Source organism: Xenopus tropicalis, chromosome 8 (assembly GCF_000004195.4).
Source record: "Xenopus tropicalis strain Nigerian chromosome 8, UCB_Xtro_10.0, whole genome shotgun sequence".
Classification (NCBI taxonomy): Eukaryota; Metazoa; Chordata; class Amphibia; order Anura; family Pipidae; genus Xenopus; species Xenopus tropicalis.
The window spans coordinates 81867288-81881691 of NC_030684.2; the positions used below are offsets into that span (position 1 = coordinate 81867288).

The 14404-nt window shown below is 39.1% G+C and overlaps 2 protein-coding genes across 2 annotated transcripts; both read right to left on the bottom strand.

The window, feature by feature from the left end:
* Positions 1 to 808: 808 nt before the first annotated feature.
* Positions 809 to 8702, bottom strand: cox7a1 (cytochrome c oxidase subunit 7A1). Its single transcript, XM_002938586.5, has 4 exons — positions 8599 to 8702; positions 6010 to 6099; positions 2930 to 3014; positions 809 to 950 (listed from the first exon to the last, which is right to left on the bottom strand). Exons 1-4 carry the CDS (start codon positions 8611 to 8613, stop codon positions 892 to 894), a joined length of 249 nt encoding a protein of 82 aa, XP_002938632.1. The 5' UTR covers positions 8614 to 8702; the 3' UTR covers positions 809 to 891.
* A 1526-nt stretch (positions 8703 to 10228) lies between these two features.
* mrpl17 (mitochondrial ribosomal protein L17) lies at positions 10229 to 14375 on the bottom strand. Its single transcript, NM_001172276.1, is given in 3 exon segments — positions 10229 to 11605; positions 12906 to 12974; positions 14179 to 14375. Coding segments are annotated over 3 exon segments (510 nt in total). The 5' UTR covers positions 14353 to 14375; the 3' UTR covers positions 10229 to 11338.
* Between the last annotated feature and the right edge of the window lie 29 nt (positions 14376 to 14404).

Sequence of the window (14404 nt, forward strand, 5' to 3'; positions counted from 1 at the left end):
TTGAACTTTGTTATTGTAATAATCATAAACTTTATTTATTCACGGATTGCCTTGTCATTATTGAAATGATAGAAAATGCAGACCTTCAAATTACTGTAGCCCTAGACATTACAATTGTAAAAAAAAGTAAAAAAAAGAGCATTTCCTATCTGTCTATAATCTTATCTAATGTACTCATGATACTGCAGTTCACTATCAATGGCTTCAAACTAGAAATTTACTTCCATTGTGTCCAATTAGCAAGGCAGTGCATGCACAGCTGCACCAATTTTGCAGATTCAGACACAATTGCGCAGTGCAATTGCATCAAGAGAATTGCCTGTTTGCATGTGCAAAATCACCAGCTGTGCCCAAGACAAATACTTTTCCCTAGTTCCAGCTCTGCAGTCTAGTATGTTATTGGGTGCAGGAAACATCAACATTATATGCCTCACACACATCTAAACAAAAGTAAACTTTTTTTTCCGCCGAAAAAGTTAGGTGTTTTTAAAAGAAACATATCGGGGTCATCTTTAAACTCTGGGCAAATTTGCACTTGGGCAGTAACACATGGCAACCAATCAGCAAAGAAATGTGTCTTTGTTGGTAATGTCTGGGACAGGGGTGGATAACATCTGGGAAATTTGATGAAATAGGGTACAGTCTCATACATACATAATGGGCAGCAAACTGGAAAATGAGGATCAATGTGGACAAGTGCAAAGTTATGCACTTTGGTAGAAATAATCTTAACGCAAGCTATCTACTAAATGGTAGTATGAAGTATAGTGCAAAGTATTTGCTGTCCGCAAACAGAACACACAGACACTGCACATGCCTTGCATTTTAATTGAAAATTTTCCCTCCTGAGCTCTTCAGTCCTGGTTTAATTCATGATCCAGGGAAATAAGGTCATTTCACCTTCTTTGGTTGAGCTGCTTTGAACAGCTGGAAGATTGAAAGACAGGTCCCTGTAAGAATTACAAGAGTTACATAAGAGTTACAAGAAATCAACATACTTATCATGTATATCAGTGCTGACCAGTGCGACCCCCCTCTCTGTGGCCCCCCACCTGTCTGGCTGCTTTGATGGCTTACCTTTGTCTAAAGTTTAAATGGTATCAGTACTGAGATTAACTGGCCCCCTGCATGGTTCTCACCTCAGATTCAGGCTATAATCACACTGTATTGTTTAAAAATGTAATCCCCTGTGTTTTTCACACCTTTTAATCTCTGCATTGTTCACCCCCTGCAGTGTTCACACCTCAGGCTCAGGCTGTAATAACCCCCACACACCTCAGACATTATAGGTAGTGCCTGAACTATGCTGCCTGTGTGTATGGCACACACAGGGAGCATAGGGTAGACAGAGTATGGCACACACAGGCAGCATATGCAGGCAGAGTATGGCACAAACAGGTAGGGCAGGCAGAGTATGGCACACACAGGCAGCATAGGGCAGGGAGGGTATGGCACACACAGGCAGGGTAGGGCAGGCAGAGCATGGCACACATAGGCAGCATAGGGCGGGCAGAGTATGGCACACACAGGCAGCATAGGGCAGACAGAGTATGGCACACACAGGCAGCATAGGACAGGCAGAGTATGGCACACACAGGCAGGGTAGGGCGGGAGGAGTATGGCACACACAGGCAGCATAGGGCAGGCAGAGTATTGCACACACAGGCAGGGTAGGGCAGGCAGAGTATGGCTGTGTGTGCCATATTCTGCCTGCCCTATGCTGCTCGTGGGAGGTGAACCTGGCAGGGGTTTGTTGTGGGAGTTTGTTTGCAGTTCTAAATAGCCATTAAATGGCCCCTAAGGTGTGTAATTATGTGCTGGGGGGTGCTGTGCTATCCTCAGGGGAGGAGGAGGCATATGGATTTTAAGGGTATATCTTAATATGACATAATATAATTCTTTCACATATGAATGACGGATGATATCCCCGCAGTAAGGACCAAGCATTTGGGATTTTGCTATGCTACCACCATTGTGATAAAATAGGTGTGGTTTGAAGTGGGTGTGGTTTTAAATAGGGGAGTGGTCAAAACCGGCTTCCATTAGTGGCCCTCCTCCATGTATGCTAGAGAAATTCTGGCCCTCAGCACCGCAGAAGTTGGACAGCACTGATGTATATGGACATGACAGAGATCTAGAGAAAATATCTCTATTCAACAAACTTAAATAATTGGGAGATTTACTGTACAACAAAAATATATAGGAGACTGTGGATGTGCATAAATAAGGGCCATTTAAGATGTCAGTAAGTCTTGTTACTAGCCCCATTTGTAATAATAAAATTGTTATTACCACTGTATAAATTAATTAAACACAATATGTATGTGTATTTGTTTATACCACTAAAATATAATTACATGCTAAAATACTAGTATCCTTTATCATTTAGTGTTTTTGTAATATTGGGCACCATTCTTTCTATCTTAATTGATGCTTTCACATACAAAACACCTACCTAAGTAAGGACATTCCACTCTAGCAGAGTTTTTTAATCAGAATAGGAGGATTTTTACTTTTGATTTATATTAAAGGAAAATACATAAGTGAGTGTCCCTTTAAAAACTTCATCTCGCTGACAGGGAGAGGGGTTTAGGGAGGTGACCTGCAACCATTATTATCTTTTCCCCAGTACTCTAAATGAGAAAAGTCACATTGCTGTCACTCGAGATGTTCATTCAAAACGTAGACATTCAGGAAATTGAACTTTCCATATACAGACTTGTGCCCATTGTATTCATTTATTAAAAAGGATTACCAGCTACAACCAGCTTCCTTCTCGAGGACCAAGGTGGCAGACTACAGTTCAAACTATATGTAAAGCAGCGGTTTAGCACCTAAATGATGGTCTAAAATAAGGGTTATATTGTTCTTATGATGTGTTATCTATGTGATTATAAAGCATTATACGCCATATTCCACAGGGCTGTACCTGCAATGCTGATTGCCATTGTAATTCGGTACAAAATGGCATCTCCTGATCCTCCTTTTAGGTGAACAGGTAGGTCATTATTTGCCTACGGTAGGAATAATTAAATAACATTTAGGAGATTATATACTTCAGCTGTGAAATATCAAAAGCAACAGTAAAAACCACATAGATACCCAGTGGCAACACTAATAGCAGCACATAATAATTGCCATTTAAAACTGAACAGCACAACAGTTTTTGTTTCATTATTTGGCACAAAGGCATAGCCTGCTCTATACAGTTTTAAACTTGAATTTTGTGGTTAAAATTGCTTTATAGGGTTGTTCAACATAAAATTGCCTTTTATTATGATGTAGAGAGTGATATTTTGAAACAATTTGCAACTGGTCTTTATTTTTTTTGTGTTTTTTTTTATTTTATAGCTCCTTGTTTAACTCTCTAGTTTGGGATTTCTGCACCTATCTGGTGGCTAGGGTCTAAATTACCCTAGCAACCAGGCAGTGGTTTGAATGAGGGATTGGAATGTTAATAGAAGAGGGCCTGAATACAAAGTAACAATAACAATAGTTTTTGGTTGCCGTGGTCAATGAAGGCAAAGAATTAAAAAACTATACAAAATAAAAAGTAAAGACCAACTGAAAAGTTGCTAAGAATCAACCATCCTAAAACATACTAAAAGTTAACTTTAAACCCCTTAAAAATTTAATTTTGTAGTGCAATTATAAACCATATATTTATGATCAAAAAGACTGCAGTACTGTTAAAGTGATAAAATATATTAATTACGAATTGTATGAAGTAGTCTGGCAGCACATTGCAGCAAACCCAATGCTTTGTTTCCTGCTGGTACATTTCTGAAAGTCAAAATAAAATTTGAAAAGTTATCATGTTTGTTGGCTAATTTACTGCTGCAGAAATGTGCTTTTAACCATACCCTGCCCTGGAATATTTAGGGATTTTTTAAAACGCAGTGTATTTGTTCTGGTGGGCAAAGAGCCAAATCTGTGTCCGTTCCCAACCCAAGAGAAATTTTGGAACCTGAAAATTGTACTCTGTGCATGCTTCCATCTAAAGTGAGGAAACCAGGCAAAATCTGTCCTGGATGAGGAAATATGAACCCCCAATATTTTTAGTGGTGAAGTGAAAAGTTTGAAGTGGAATATTCATACAGTAGGTTGTTACTTTTAATCAGTATCTTAGTCAGTTCTTTTTTGCCACACTGCCCCCTCCCCCAAGATACTACTAACACACAGTGTAATTTAACCATTTTAGAACTCAACTTAAAACAAAAGGAGTGATGTCTCAAGGCCTGTACCCAGACATGTAAACTTGATTTTTTCAGAAATTGCTGTTTTGAAATATTCTGCATCCAGTCATTGTTGTCTTCTGCCTGCTTACTGCATGGCACAGCTTTCTCTTCTTGTTGTATGTGTTTTTTCATATCAACTCATAATATTTTACTGTAATTATCATGTACCCAGCAGCTTCTCTCCACTCACAGGTTAACACTATCGCTAAATCATTTGGACCTCATGTTAATTGTCTAATCACATTTTGATTCATTCTTGTCAGTTCTGAAGCACGTAATGAACAAGTGTTTAAATTGTTGTTAAGGTAGAAATGTTGTAGGGTTGTAGAGCAGTGTTCCCCAACCAGTGGCTCGGGAGCAACTTGTTGCTCACCAACCCTTGGATGTTGCTCCCCTTGGCCTCAAAGCAGCTGCTTATTTTTGCATTTCTGGTAAGGAGGCAAGTTCTGGTTGCATAAAAACCAAGTATAATGGCAAACAGAGGCTTCAGTAGGCTGCCAGTCCACATAGAGGCTATTAAGTAGCCAATTATAGCTCTTATTGGCACCCCCAGAAACCGTATTCATGCTTGTGTTGCACCCCAACAGTTTTTCCATTTAAATGTGGCTTCCGGGTATAAAAGGTTGGGGATCCCTGATGTAGAGCATAGTGAATAGATGAGAAGGCACCAGAGCAAAGATTAAAATAGTGGGAAAAAAAGTGGAGCGTAGAACAGAAAGTTGGAGTGAAATACAGTACTTAGTAGAGATGCAAAAAGCAAGTTAGAAAAGAAAGAGCAAGGTATATGTATATAAGTAAAGTGTGAGTAATGAAAAAATAAAGACAGACTGAGATGCAGCTGGAGAGAAAATGCCAACCCCCCAGCCCAAAAAAGTAAAGGGGAAGGTCCAGACATTAAAAAAAGGAGGGAAACAGGTAGTGAGGCCCTCATTTGCTAAAGGAAGATCCTCATTGGTAGCCAACTGGGACAAGAAAGGAGACACACTAGTTAAATCAGCTGTCAAGTTAAGCCATAGTCAAGGTAGATGTTGTTATGGTATATCATAGTGGTGAGAGGCAGAGGAGTGAGAAAGAGACAGTACTCTGGTGGATACTCTGCCAGTTAGGTTCCAACTGTGTAGTCTAGGGTAAGAAATTGACCCTGGTTTGCCTCAAATGAAAGGCCTTAGCAATTTGTTCTGAGGGTAACAAGGTAGGTACTATGGGGTTCTTCCCAGTCAAAGCGAGTGTAAATGCTCCTAAGAGGACATATTAAAAGCAGAAGATAAAAGTGAGTGAAGGAACAGCAGGGATGGTACCTGTAATCTTTGAATGTACAAAGAATGTCAAGCTATAAGAACACAATCTGTGATGTGTAAAGTATATGCTGTGCATAAATGTGGATAACAGCACAACAGTTAATAAATTAATAACTGTGTATATTTATTTTTTACATACCAAAATAGAGCTTTAATAGCTGTTTCCCCTATAAATACATCACTTATTACTGTTTATAACAATATATTTTTGAGGTTAGTTATGGCTTTTATGTATTAGTTATGGCTGCTATGTATTATAAGTAAACAATAATGTATCCCTAAGTGTACTTATAGGTAGATCAGTGACCATTTAAGAAAACAAAAAACCACTTGGTCCTCTAGTGCCCCCGGCACCTGCAGGCTCTGCTTCTCCTGCTGTTTTTTTGTAATAAACCTTCTAAATAGCATATCTGAGGAAACAGAATTAAAATTGAATTTTTCATTCCACAAAGAAAATAATGAGGCTATCTAACCTGAAATATCTTCTGTTTTTCAAGCACACGGTTCTGAACCTGATTCCTACTGGAGCTGGAAAAGGTTCTCAGCAGTTGTTGCCCCAGGACCTGCAGTGATTATAGAGATTAGAAGGTAGATCAACACATAAGTCCTCCTGCCATAAGAAGCATCATGGCAGTGTTGCTTACTCCAGAAAGAAATATTGCAAACATTTTATAGATCACATGAATAACATTTATAACATATTGTGTAAAAGGCAGAATGGGGGGCTGATTCAGTGATGCATCCACTAGGGAAGTCTTGTGATGTCTGAGTGGATTGTGTTTTTGGAATGTGTGTTTAGAAGTGAGGCAAATTGAACACTCCTGAAATCTATTCCCATTCAAATTAATTTGAAAAGATCTTCAAATGCCACATGCGGTCTGGGACCATCCTGAAAGGCTGACAATAATCAGTCCTTTATTCTAGTCACTATCAACAAATATATACTGAAAAAGTTAAAATGAGTCTTGTTTCCTTTCACAGTTGCACCTAGAACAAGAATTTATATTACATTACAGAACTGTGAGTTAATCATTGATGTTGCCTATTGCTCCCAATGCAAAATTTGAGGCAAGGCTTTATCTTTGTCTTCCTTAACACCTGTACACTCATTGACTGCACGCTGGATTGTACATGTATCCCTCCAGACTACAAGTTTAATTTGAAGGCCAAAGAAGTACATTATATTTTGCAAAAAAGTGGATAACAGAGCTTTTAGTGGTGTCTTCCATTCCTCATACACTTATTACATGTGCTGTTAAGATATGCTGTAATGTTGGTATGAGTTGAACTACCAGCTAATGGTGTTATGGAGACCTCTACTGTTAAGTATGATAGGGAGACAGGGTCATGTACCCTCAGCTGATAGTATATACACACATATGCACACACTAACATCATAAACGTAATAATAGGCTCAGGTAAACAACCAATCGGATGTTTGCTTTCAGTAGACAGTGAAGGCTGCTTTCTGACTAATTGCTATGGGTAACCAGACCAATTTGTATAGCTGTAGTGTATAGTTTGTTTTCTGTATTTATTACAAGCTCCACAGCACTCTCTGGTCATATATATATATAGTCAATGTCCTCCATAGTACTTGACTCATTCTAGTGTGTGTTCATGCAGGCAGCCAGAGAGTAGCATTAAGCACAGTGTAGCTTCCAATTTTGGAAGTCTAAAATGTAACCCCACCCACAGCTGCCCAAGTAACGCAATGCATTGCAGATTCTCTGTGGTTAACATCTTGATCCAAGACAAAAAAACATTTGTATCTGAGTGCTGAATACAACTATGTACATATTTTACTAAACAGCCCTGCAAGATGTGGGAGCCTTCCCACAAATTAGAAGTGGGTCATCGCATACTGACCTAAATGACTTTCAATCTTGTATATTAATGTATATTTGATTAGTCCCTAGAGTCAGTCTACAAATAGCTCAAGGTTGCAAGATTTATATAATTACAGGCCTTATTCATAAACGCATTAAAATGCGCAAAGTAGTTGCAGACACCACAACATGCACAGTATGCACAAACACGGCACAAAGTCCATTTTGGGGGCAAGTTGTAAAAAAATACAACCTAATGGACACCCACAATTATGGAGGAATTCTGGGGAAACCACCACTTTGTGGGTAAAAACATTTTGATTTCCATCTGAATATGGGTTAAACCTTTCTATACTGGGTGTAATCATGACTGTGCGCTACAGTGTATAGGTTAGGATAAATGTGGAGGATGTATTAGACTGTCACTTTTAATTTTAGTGTGAGAGGCAGTAATGTATATCAAAGCATTACCATGGTGTGTTTGCTACCAATTCATAAGATAGAACATAGATGGGATTATGAGAATGATAAGGTGCAATGTTGTATCGGAGGAAATGGTTTAGTGGATTATTTACATTGTTAATGAAGGTAGGGCATCCTGTATGAAGATGCATCACTCTTGGTAGATTGCTATAATATTATGTTTTTCCACCAGATCTGGACAGAGGCACAAACAGCCCCCACCAGCCCACTAAATAGTGAACATCTATGGCATCTTATAGCAGCCCCTCTGGCATTTGCCCACAGATTGGCAGTCTGGGCCTGTTTGCCACCATCCAGCTGTCACTGAACTGCAGGATCTAATCCAATGACTTTATGCTTATAACTCCTTACTGGGGTTGCAGTCTAGCATGACATTTAACTGTCAAGCTGGTAAAAGATATCTAATGTCCCTGACAGGCAGGAAATATAAAATGGTATTACCAGCTTTTCCAGAACATGCACATGCTGATCACTTTGCACCATGCTACATGAAGCACTATTCTATGTCAGTGTAATGGTGACTGCTCTGTAGTGCTGGCACAGTGACAGTATATATATATATATATATATAGAGTGTAACGGAGAACACAGAACAAGTTAGGCAGGTTACAGAACATTCATAATATGGTGTCTGCTCCTACAAGCTACATTCACAGTGCCATATGCAATATTTTAAAATATAAAATGTGCTAAAGCTCTCTATAGCATATGCTGTTAGGATCATGTATACAAGGGTGTCAAACATAGTACCCGATAATTTCTCATGCTGCAAGCTCTTCAGTCACGCTCTGTCCCTGCTGTCCTCTCTATGACTTCTCACAAGGGCACCCGTACCCATATAACCTAATCCAAAAGTAAGGGAAGCATAGCAGACCAAACCAAATCAAATCAGCTGAGAAAGAATTACAGCGAGGGGGGAGAACTGGGAAGCTGGGCAGGATAGCACAGAGATAAAAATAACACACTCAGTTAAGCAATCATAAACACTTGCTATTTATCAGTCTAAAAGTGTTTAGTAAAGTTGAATGTAAAAAAAAAAAAAAAGTGGTATGTTCACTGGAATGGAACCCTAAATAGAATGGAATCTACTTTAAATCATAATATTCAGTGGAATAAAATGTGTAATGAAATTGAATATTTAAGTACATTAAATATTCTGTGTATTTAAAGGAAGTGGAGACTACAGCGGAACAGAACCTTCCGAATAGCAAAGTGTTTTAAAAAATGGAATATTCAGTGAAATACAGTGTGCATTAAAATCTAATATTCAGAAACATGGAATATTTAGAGAAGTGAAATTAAATATTCTGGTTAGTGCAAAAATAAAGTGAAATGAAATAGTCGGAAAACAGAATGTTTAGTTAACTGCAATGTTCAGTAAAATTAAATGACTTGTTATTTATAAGTGAATATTTAGTGAAGCCTAATTTGTATTGAAAATGAATGTACAGTGAAATTGAATGTTCAGGTTAATGGAATACAAGATGGAATAAAAAAAATGGGTTTTTAAATATTAGCCTGAGGGGTCCTCTTTAGTATTCCAAATCTATAATAAATTATAAAAACTTGTGGTGAAAGAGACTACACATCCACTACAATTTCAGAGAGTTTTAAAAAAGGGGGCAGTTTCTTGGAAGATACCATCCATACTTATACAACTGATCACCTTGAACCCTGGAAAAATTGCTAAAAGTACAATGAAGGTGAGTTTGGGGATTAATGGGGGTCTTAGGTAGGATAGGGCTATTGGTCATAGAAGCCCATTGTGGGCATTTCAATGTGGGCAAATGCTGCCACACAATGATTGTGTAATGAAAAGGAGAGATTGGCACAGGGAAATAAATGGTATATGGCAGAAGGGCAAAAATAAATAGCACGAGGGAAGGAAGAAAAAGTAGAGTATGGTACACTGGAAGGGGACTTAATTCGGATAGAGTAGCAAATAGAAAAAGTGATGAAGAACACAGCATATATGGAGAAGGTGAGGAAGAGAATTTAATTTAAAAAAAGAATTTAATTATTCAAGTTGAGAAAAAAAAAGTAATGGGAGATGGATATTGAGGGAGATAATGGAATAGAGAAATTGGGGGGAAGGACATCTTACAAATGAACCCATTACATTCCCCTTGCATAACAGAGGGGAATATATCACTCCCACAGTGAGGTGTCAAACTTTTGGCTTGAACTAGCCATGTACAGTGAGAGCTAACCATGAATTTAGGCAAACTGTCAGGGCAGTACACATATAGCAGCTCTGAGATTCATGCCAAGGACAGTGTACTTCAGTACAATGTCAATGTATTTACTAATATGTTATGGAAAGGTTATCAGCCCTCATAAGTTTTGTGGAAATGGTATAGGAAAGAAAATGTACATTAAGGAGAAAAAAGACCAATGTTTTGTTTATTTTCAAAGCCTTCATGTTTGAAAGGCTTAATGATATGCTCTAGCACAGGGGTCCCCAAACTTTTTTTTACCTGTGAGCAACATTTAAATATAAAAAAAACATTCAGAAGCAACGCAATCGTGATAAAAATTCTTACAGGTGACTAATGAAGGCTATTTTGTGATTGGCTATATGATAACCTAGCATGAAATGGCAGGCAACAGGAGGCTCTATTTGGCAGAATACATAGGGGCCCAGTCATTAAACCACGATTTTTTGGTGGTTAAAGTCACAATTGGAACCACAATGATTTCTGATGTTCGAAAATGTCACGAAAATTCCGATCCAATCGTTCACAAGAGGCGCAAAAACCTTTCTGGCTTTGAAACCTTCAGTGCATGATTTTGTAAGCCTTCCATAGGACTCAATGGCACTCTACAGATCCAACGTGGCCAAAAGATAGTCATGATACCAAAGCTTGAATGAATTCCGAAATGGTCGTAGTCTTTGCGAAAAATACCACTTTTCCGTGGAAGTTAACGAAAACGTTGTGGAATTTTAATGAAATTATTGTGGACATTACAAAAAGTTCTATAATTTAGAAAAAATAAGATCCCCCCCCCCCCAAAAAAATAAAAATGGTTTAATGAATGGGCCCCATAGTCTTTACATCTCCAAAACTTGCCACCAAGTCAGAAATGTATTGAGGCCACTGGGAGCAACATCAAAGGGTTTGGTGAGAAACATTCATTTGAATGCTATGAAGAAATGTATTTAAACAAATTTAATTCTGATTTTTAAAAAAAAAAAAATTGGTTTGTTATAAACAACATTTTAGGCCAGGGATAGAAAAACAAGCCAACTGCTGTCTGAAGGGTTTTAAAAAATTATATAACAAAAAGCATTAAAGTGAAAATTTCTGTTACACAGGAACATTCATTTATAAAAGCTTTATATGTTTTCAAGAACGAAAGTTTAACTAAAACCACAGTACTATATTGTATTATAGTAAAGTATGGGACACACCAGAACTATTTTGGTCAGATATTCTCAATGAAACTATATTTTATTCACATATAAATAATGAGGTATGTCCAAAAACATTCATAAATGTAACTTAGGAAAGTCTAAAGAAGCTTGACCCTTTTCTAGTCGGTAACCTTTCAGAAGCTGGTTTAAGAGAGTCTTTTCGTTGTCTTTTTTTGGTGTGATCAGTGGAGGGTATGGATTTCCTTTGTATTCAATCACTGCCATCTTAGCCCGATCCACATTATCACGGCTGGGAATCTGATACATTCTGGTATAATTACTGTGATGAGAGCTGAAACGAGGTGCAAGAACCTTGAACAGCTTGGGAATCAAATCTTTCTCCTAAAGGAAAAACAACACACAAACCTAGTCATTTTTTTAAAGTTATATAGATCAATATGAAATTTCCAAAGCAATGTTCTAATTATCCAGTGGCTATAGTTATGAAGCTTATTCTAGCTGTCTGTAAGGCCTAAATCACACCTTCACTCCATAAATATTTGTATCTTATCATGAGGGATTGATCAATGTTAATAATTTTATTCTGCTCTGATTTTATGATAGAGGGATGTGATATCAGTCTTTATTTGCCTATTTTTACATGAAACACACCCTAAAACCAACACAATGGCAAATACGATTTCAGGGAAATCGCGGCACCGTGTATGCCATCCCACTGGCGATTTACATTCTTGCCGACGGGATGGCATTTTGGGGAGATTAGCCGCCCGTGTGTCACACAGCCCTCACACTCAAAAACTGAACATAGAACAAAAGACATTTTGAAGTAAGGGCAAACCCATCACAGAGATAGCATGCAGAAATTGAGATGTACTGATTGCACTGTAAGCTGGCGTGTAGATGATATCTGCTTAAATAAAACAGAAGGAATATATAGAATAATGAATCCGTGTTGGTAAGGTAAATCTTATTTTAAAGGGATACTTTCATGGAAAAGGTGTTTTTTTCAAAACGCATCATTAATAGAGCTTGTCCAGCACAATCCTGCATTGAAATCTGTTTTTTAAAAAAGCAAAAATATATATATATTTTTTTTATATTTAATTTTTAAATGTCACATGGGGCTAGCCATATACTTCATTACCCAGGGTGCCACAGCCATGTGACCTGTGCTCTGATAAACTTCAGTCACACTTTACTGCTGAGCTGCAAGTTGGAGTGATATCACTCCCCTTCCCTTGCCTCCCAGCAGCCGATCAGCAAAACAAATCGGAAAGGAGCAAGATAGCAGCTCCCAGTAGATACCAGAATAGCACTCAATAGTAAGAAATCCAAGTCCGACTTGCGACTCCTCCAGTTACATGGGAGTAGGAGAAACAATAGGTTATCTGAAAGCAGTTCTAATGTGTAGCGCTGGCTTTTTATGAAAGCTCAGATTTAGGCACAAAATGGCTGCCTACACACTAATATTATGATTAAATAAAATACATTTGTTGGTTCAAGAATAAAAGTTTAAAAGGTAGAGTGAATTATTTTCTGTGCAATTTAGAAATAAAAAGTACACCATAACATCATGATTTTACAGATTCCAACCAGTGATTTCAAAAAATACTGAGTACATTCAAGTTTTTTCTTAAATCTTGAATAATGCAATGCCCCTTAGTGTTATGCTATTACATACCGTCAGCCAAAAGTCAGCCATCTTCATAGCTCGCTCATCTGTGTCCCCTCGCTTGCCATAGTCAATTAGCTAAAAAGTAAAATTTCAAGCAGTGTCATCATTACTCGCTAATATTCAACTTATCATAGCATTGTATTGTGTAATTTGTAAGCTTCCTATGTGTTTTTTAATATAGCCAAACTGCAGAAAGCAGCAGTCTTGCATCCCGCAAGGTCATCACATAACTACATTGCAAATGATTATCCAGTGCACTTCAAATCAATGGGTGGCTCGCGAGGCAATTTCGGTGATTTGGCGAAATCGCCTGCGCAGCGTGTGCCATCCCACCGGCGACTTACATTTTCGCCAGTGGGATGGTAGTTCGGGGAGATTAGTCGCCCGTGACAAGGGAGATTTGTTGCGGGCGACTAATCTCCCCGTGTGCCAGAGCCCGCGACGAAACTCCCTGTTCGCGGGCGACTATTCTCCCCGAGTTGCCTTCCCCTGCCATCCCACCGGCGAAAATGTAAGTCGGTGGGATGGCACACGCGGCGGCGCGATTTCGCGCAAATCGCCGAAAAAACCTGGCGAGGCAACTTCGCGCCGCCGCGTGTGCCATCCCACCGGCGACTTACATTTTCACCGGTGGGATGGCAGGGGAAGGCAACTCGGGGAGATTAGTCGCCCGCGAACAGGGAGTTTTGTCGTGGGCGACTAATCTCCCCGTGTACCAGAGCCCTAAAGGTTAAATAGTTACCATATCCCAAACTTCCTGATGTGCTAGAAGCCAGGTTGCTGATAGTGTGTATTGTGCTAATTCTAGGGATCATTAATCAGCAAATGTGTACCTGGGAGGTAACGCATACCAACCAATCATATTTTTGGTTTCTTTGTTCTAACTACAAATGGGCAAAACCAGCTAATCACTGATTGGTTGCTGTGGATTACTGCCCAGGTGGAAATTTGTCCATCCCGAAGTTTCTCTCAAGGCAACTTTGGGAAATCGCGGCGCTGCGTATGCCATCCCACCTGCGATTTACATTCTAGCAGTTGGGATGGTATTTCGGGGAGATTAGTCGCCCGCGACAAGGAAGATTTGTTGCGCGCCGACTAATCTCCCCGTGTGTCATTGCCCTTATAGAACTTAACAGTTGTTTGCCAGCAACAGATGCTCTTTGCTAAAACGCATATCGGAAATAAGTAAAATAGCACATGGATTAAATAAACTCTAATAGACCCCTAGGAACCATAAACCAGTGAGGGTTCTGGGGCAGAAGTATCCATGGTATCCTACTTTTTCTGCGTACTGCCGCAGCTCGTCCGCCCTGGCCCATGTAGTCTCAATCCTCTCATGACGGGTCAAGCCTGTGAGAAGATTCCTTAGCAAATCAAGCCTAGAACGTGGTCCTAGACCGAGCCGTCGGGCAACGCGACCGTGGGATATCAGGAGCCCGGGAAAGAGCCTCATGCTTGAAGGGAGAAGGTGACAAGTTGCGAACTACTTCCGACTTCAGCAACAC

Excerpts from the sequence above, each read along its gene's own strand:
- cox7a1 (XM_002938586.5), bottom strand. Across the intron at positions 3,015-6,009 it reads AAAAACAGAAGATATTTCAG|GCAAATAATGACCTACCTGT; the intron begins GTTAGATAGCCT and ends TTCCTACCGTAG. Across the intron at positions 951-2,929 it reads AATGGCAATCAGCATTGCAG|GGACCTGTCTTTCAATCTTC; the intron begins GTACAGCCCTGT and ends TAATTCTTACAG.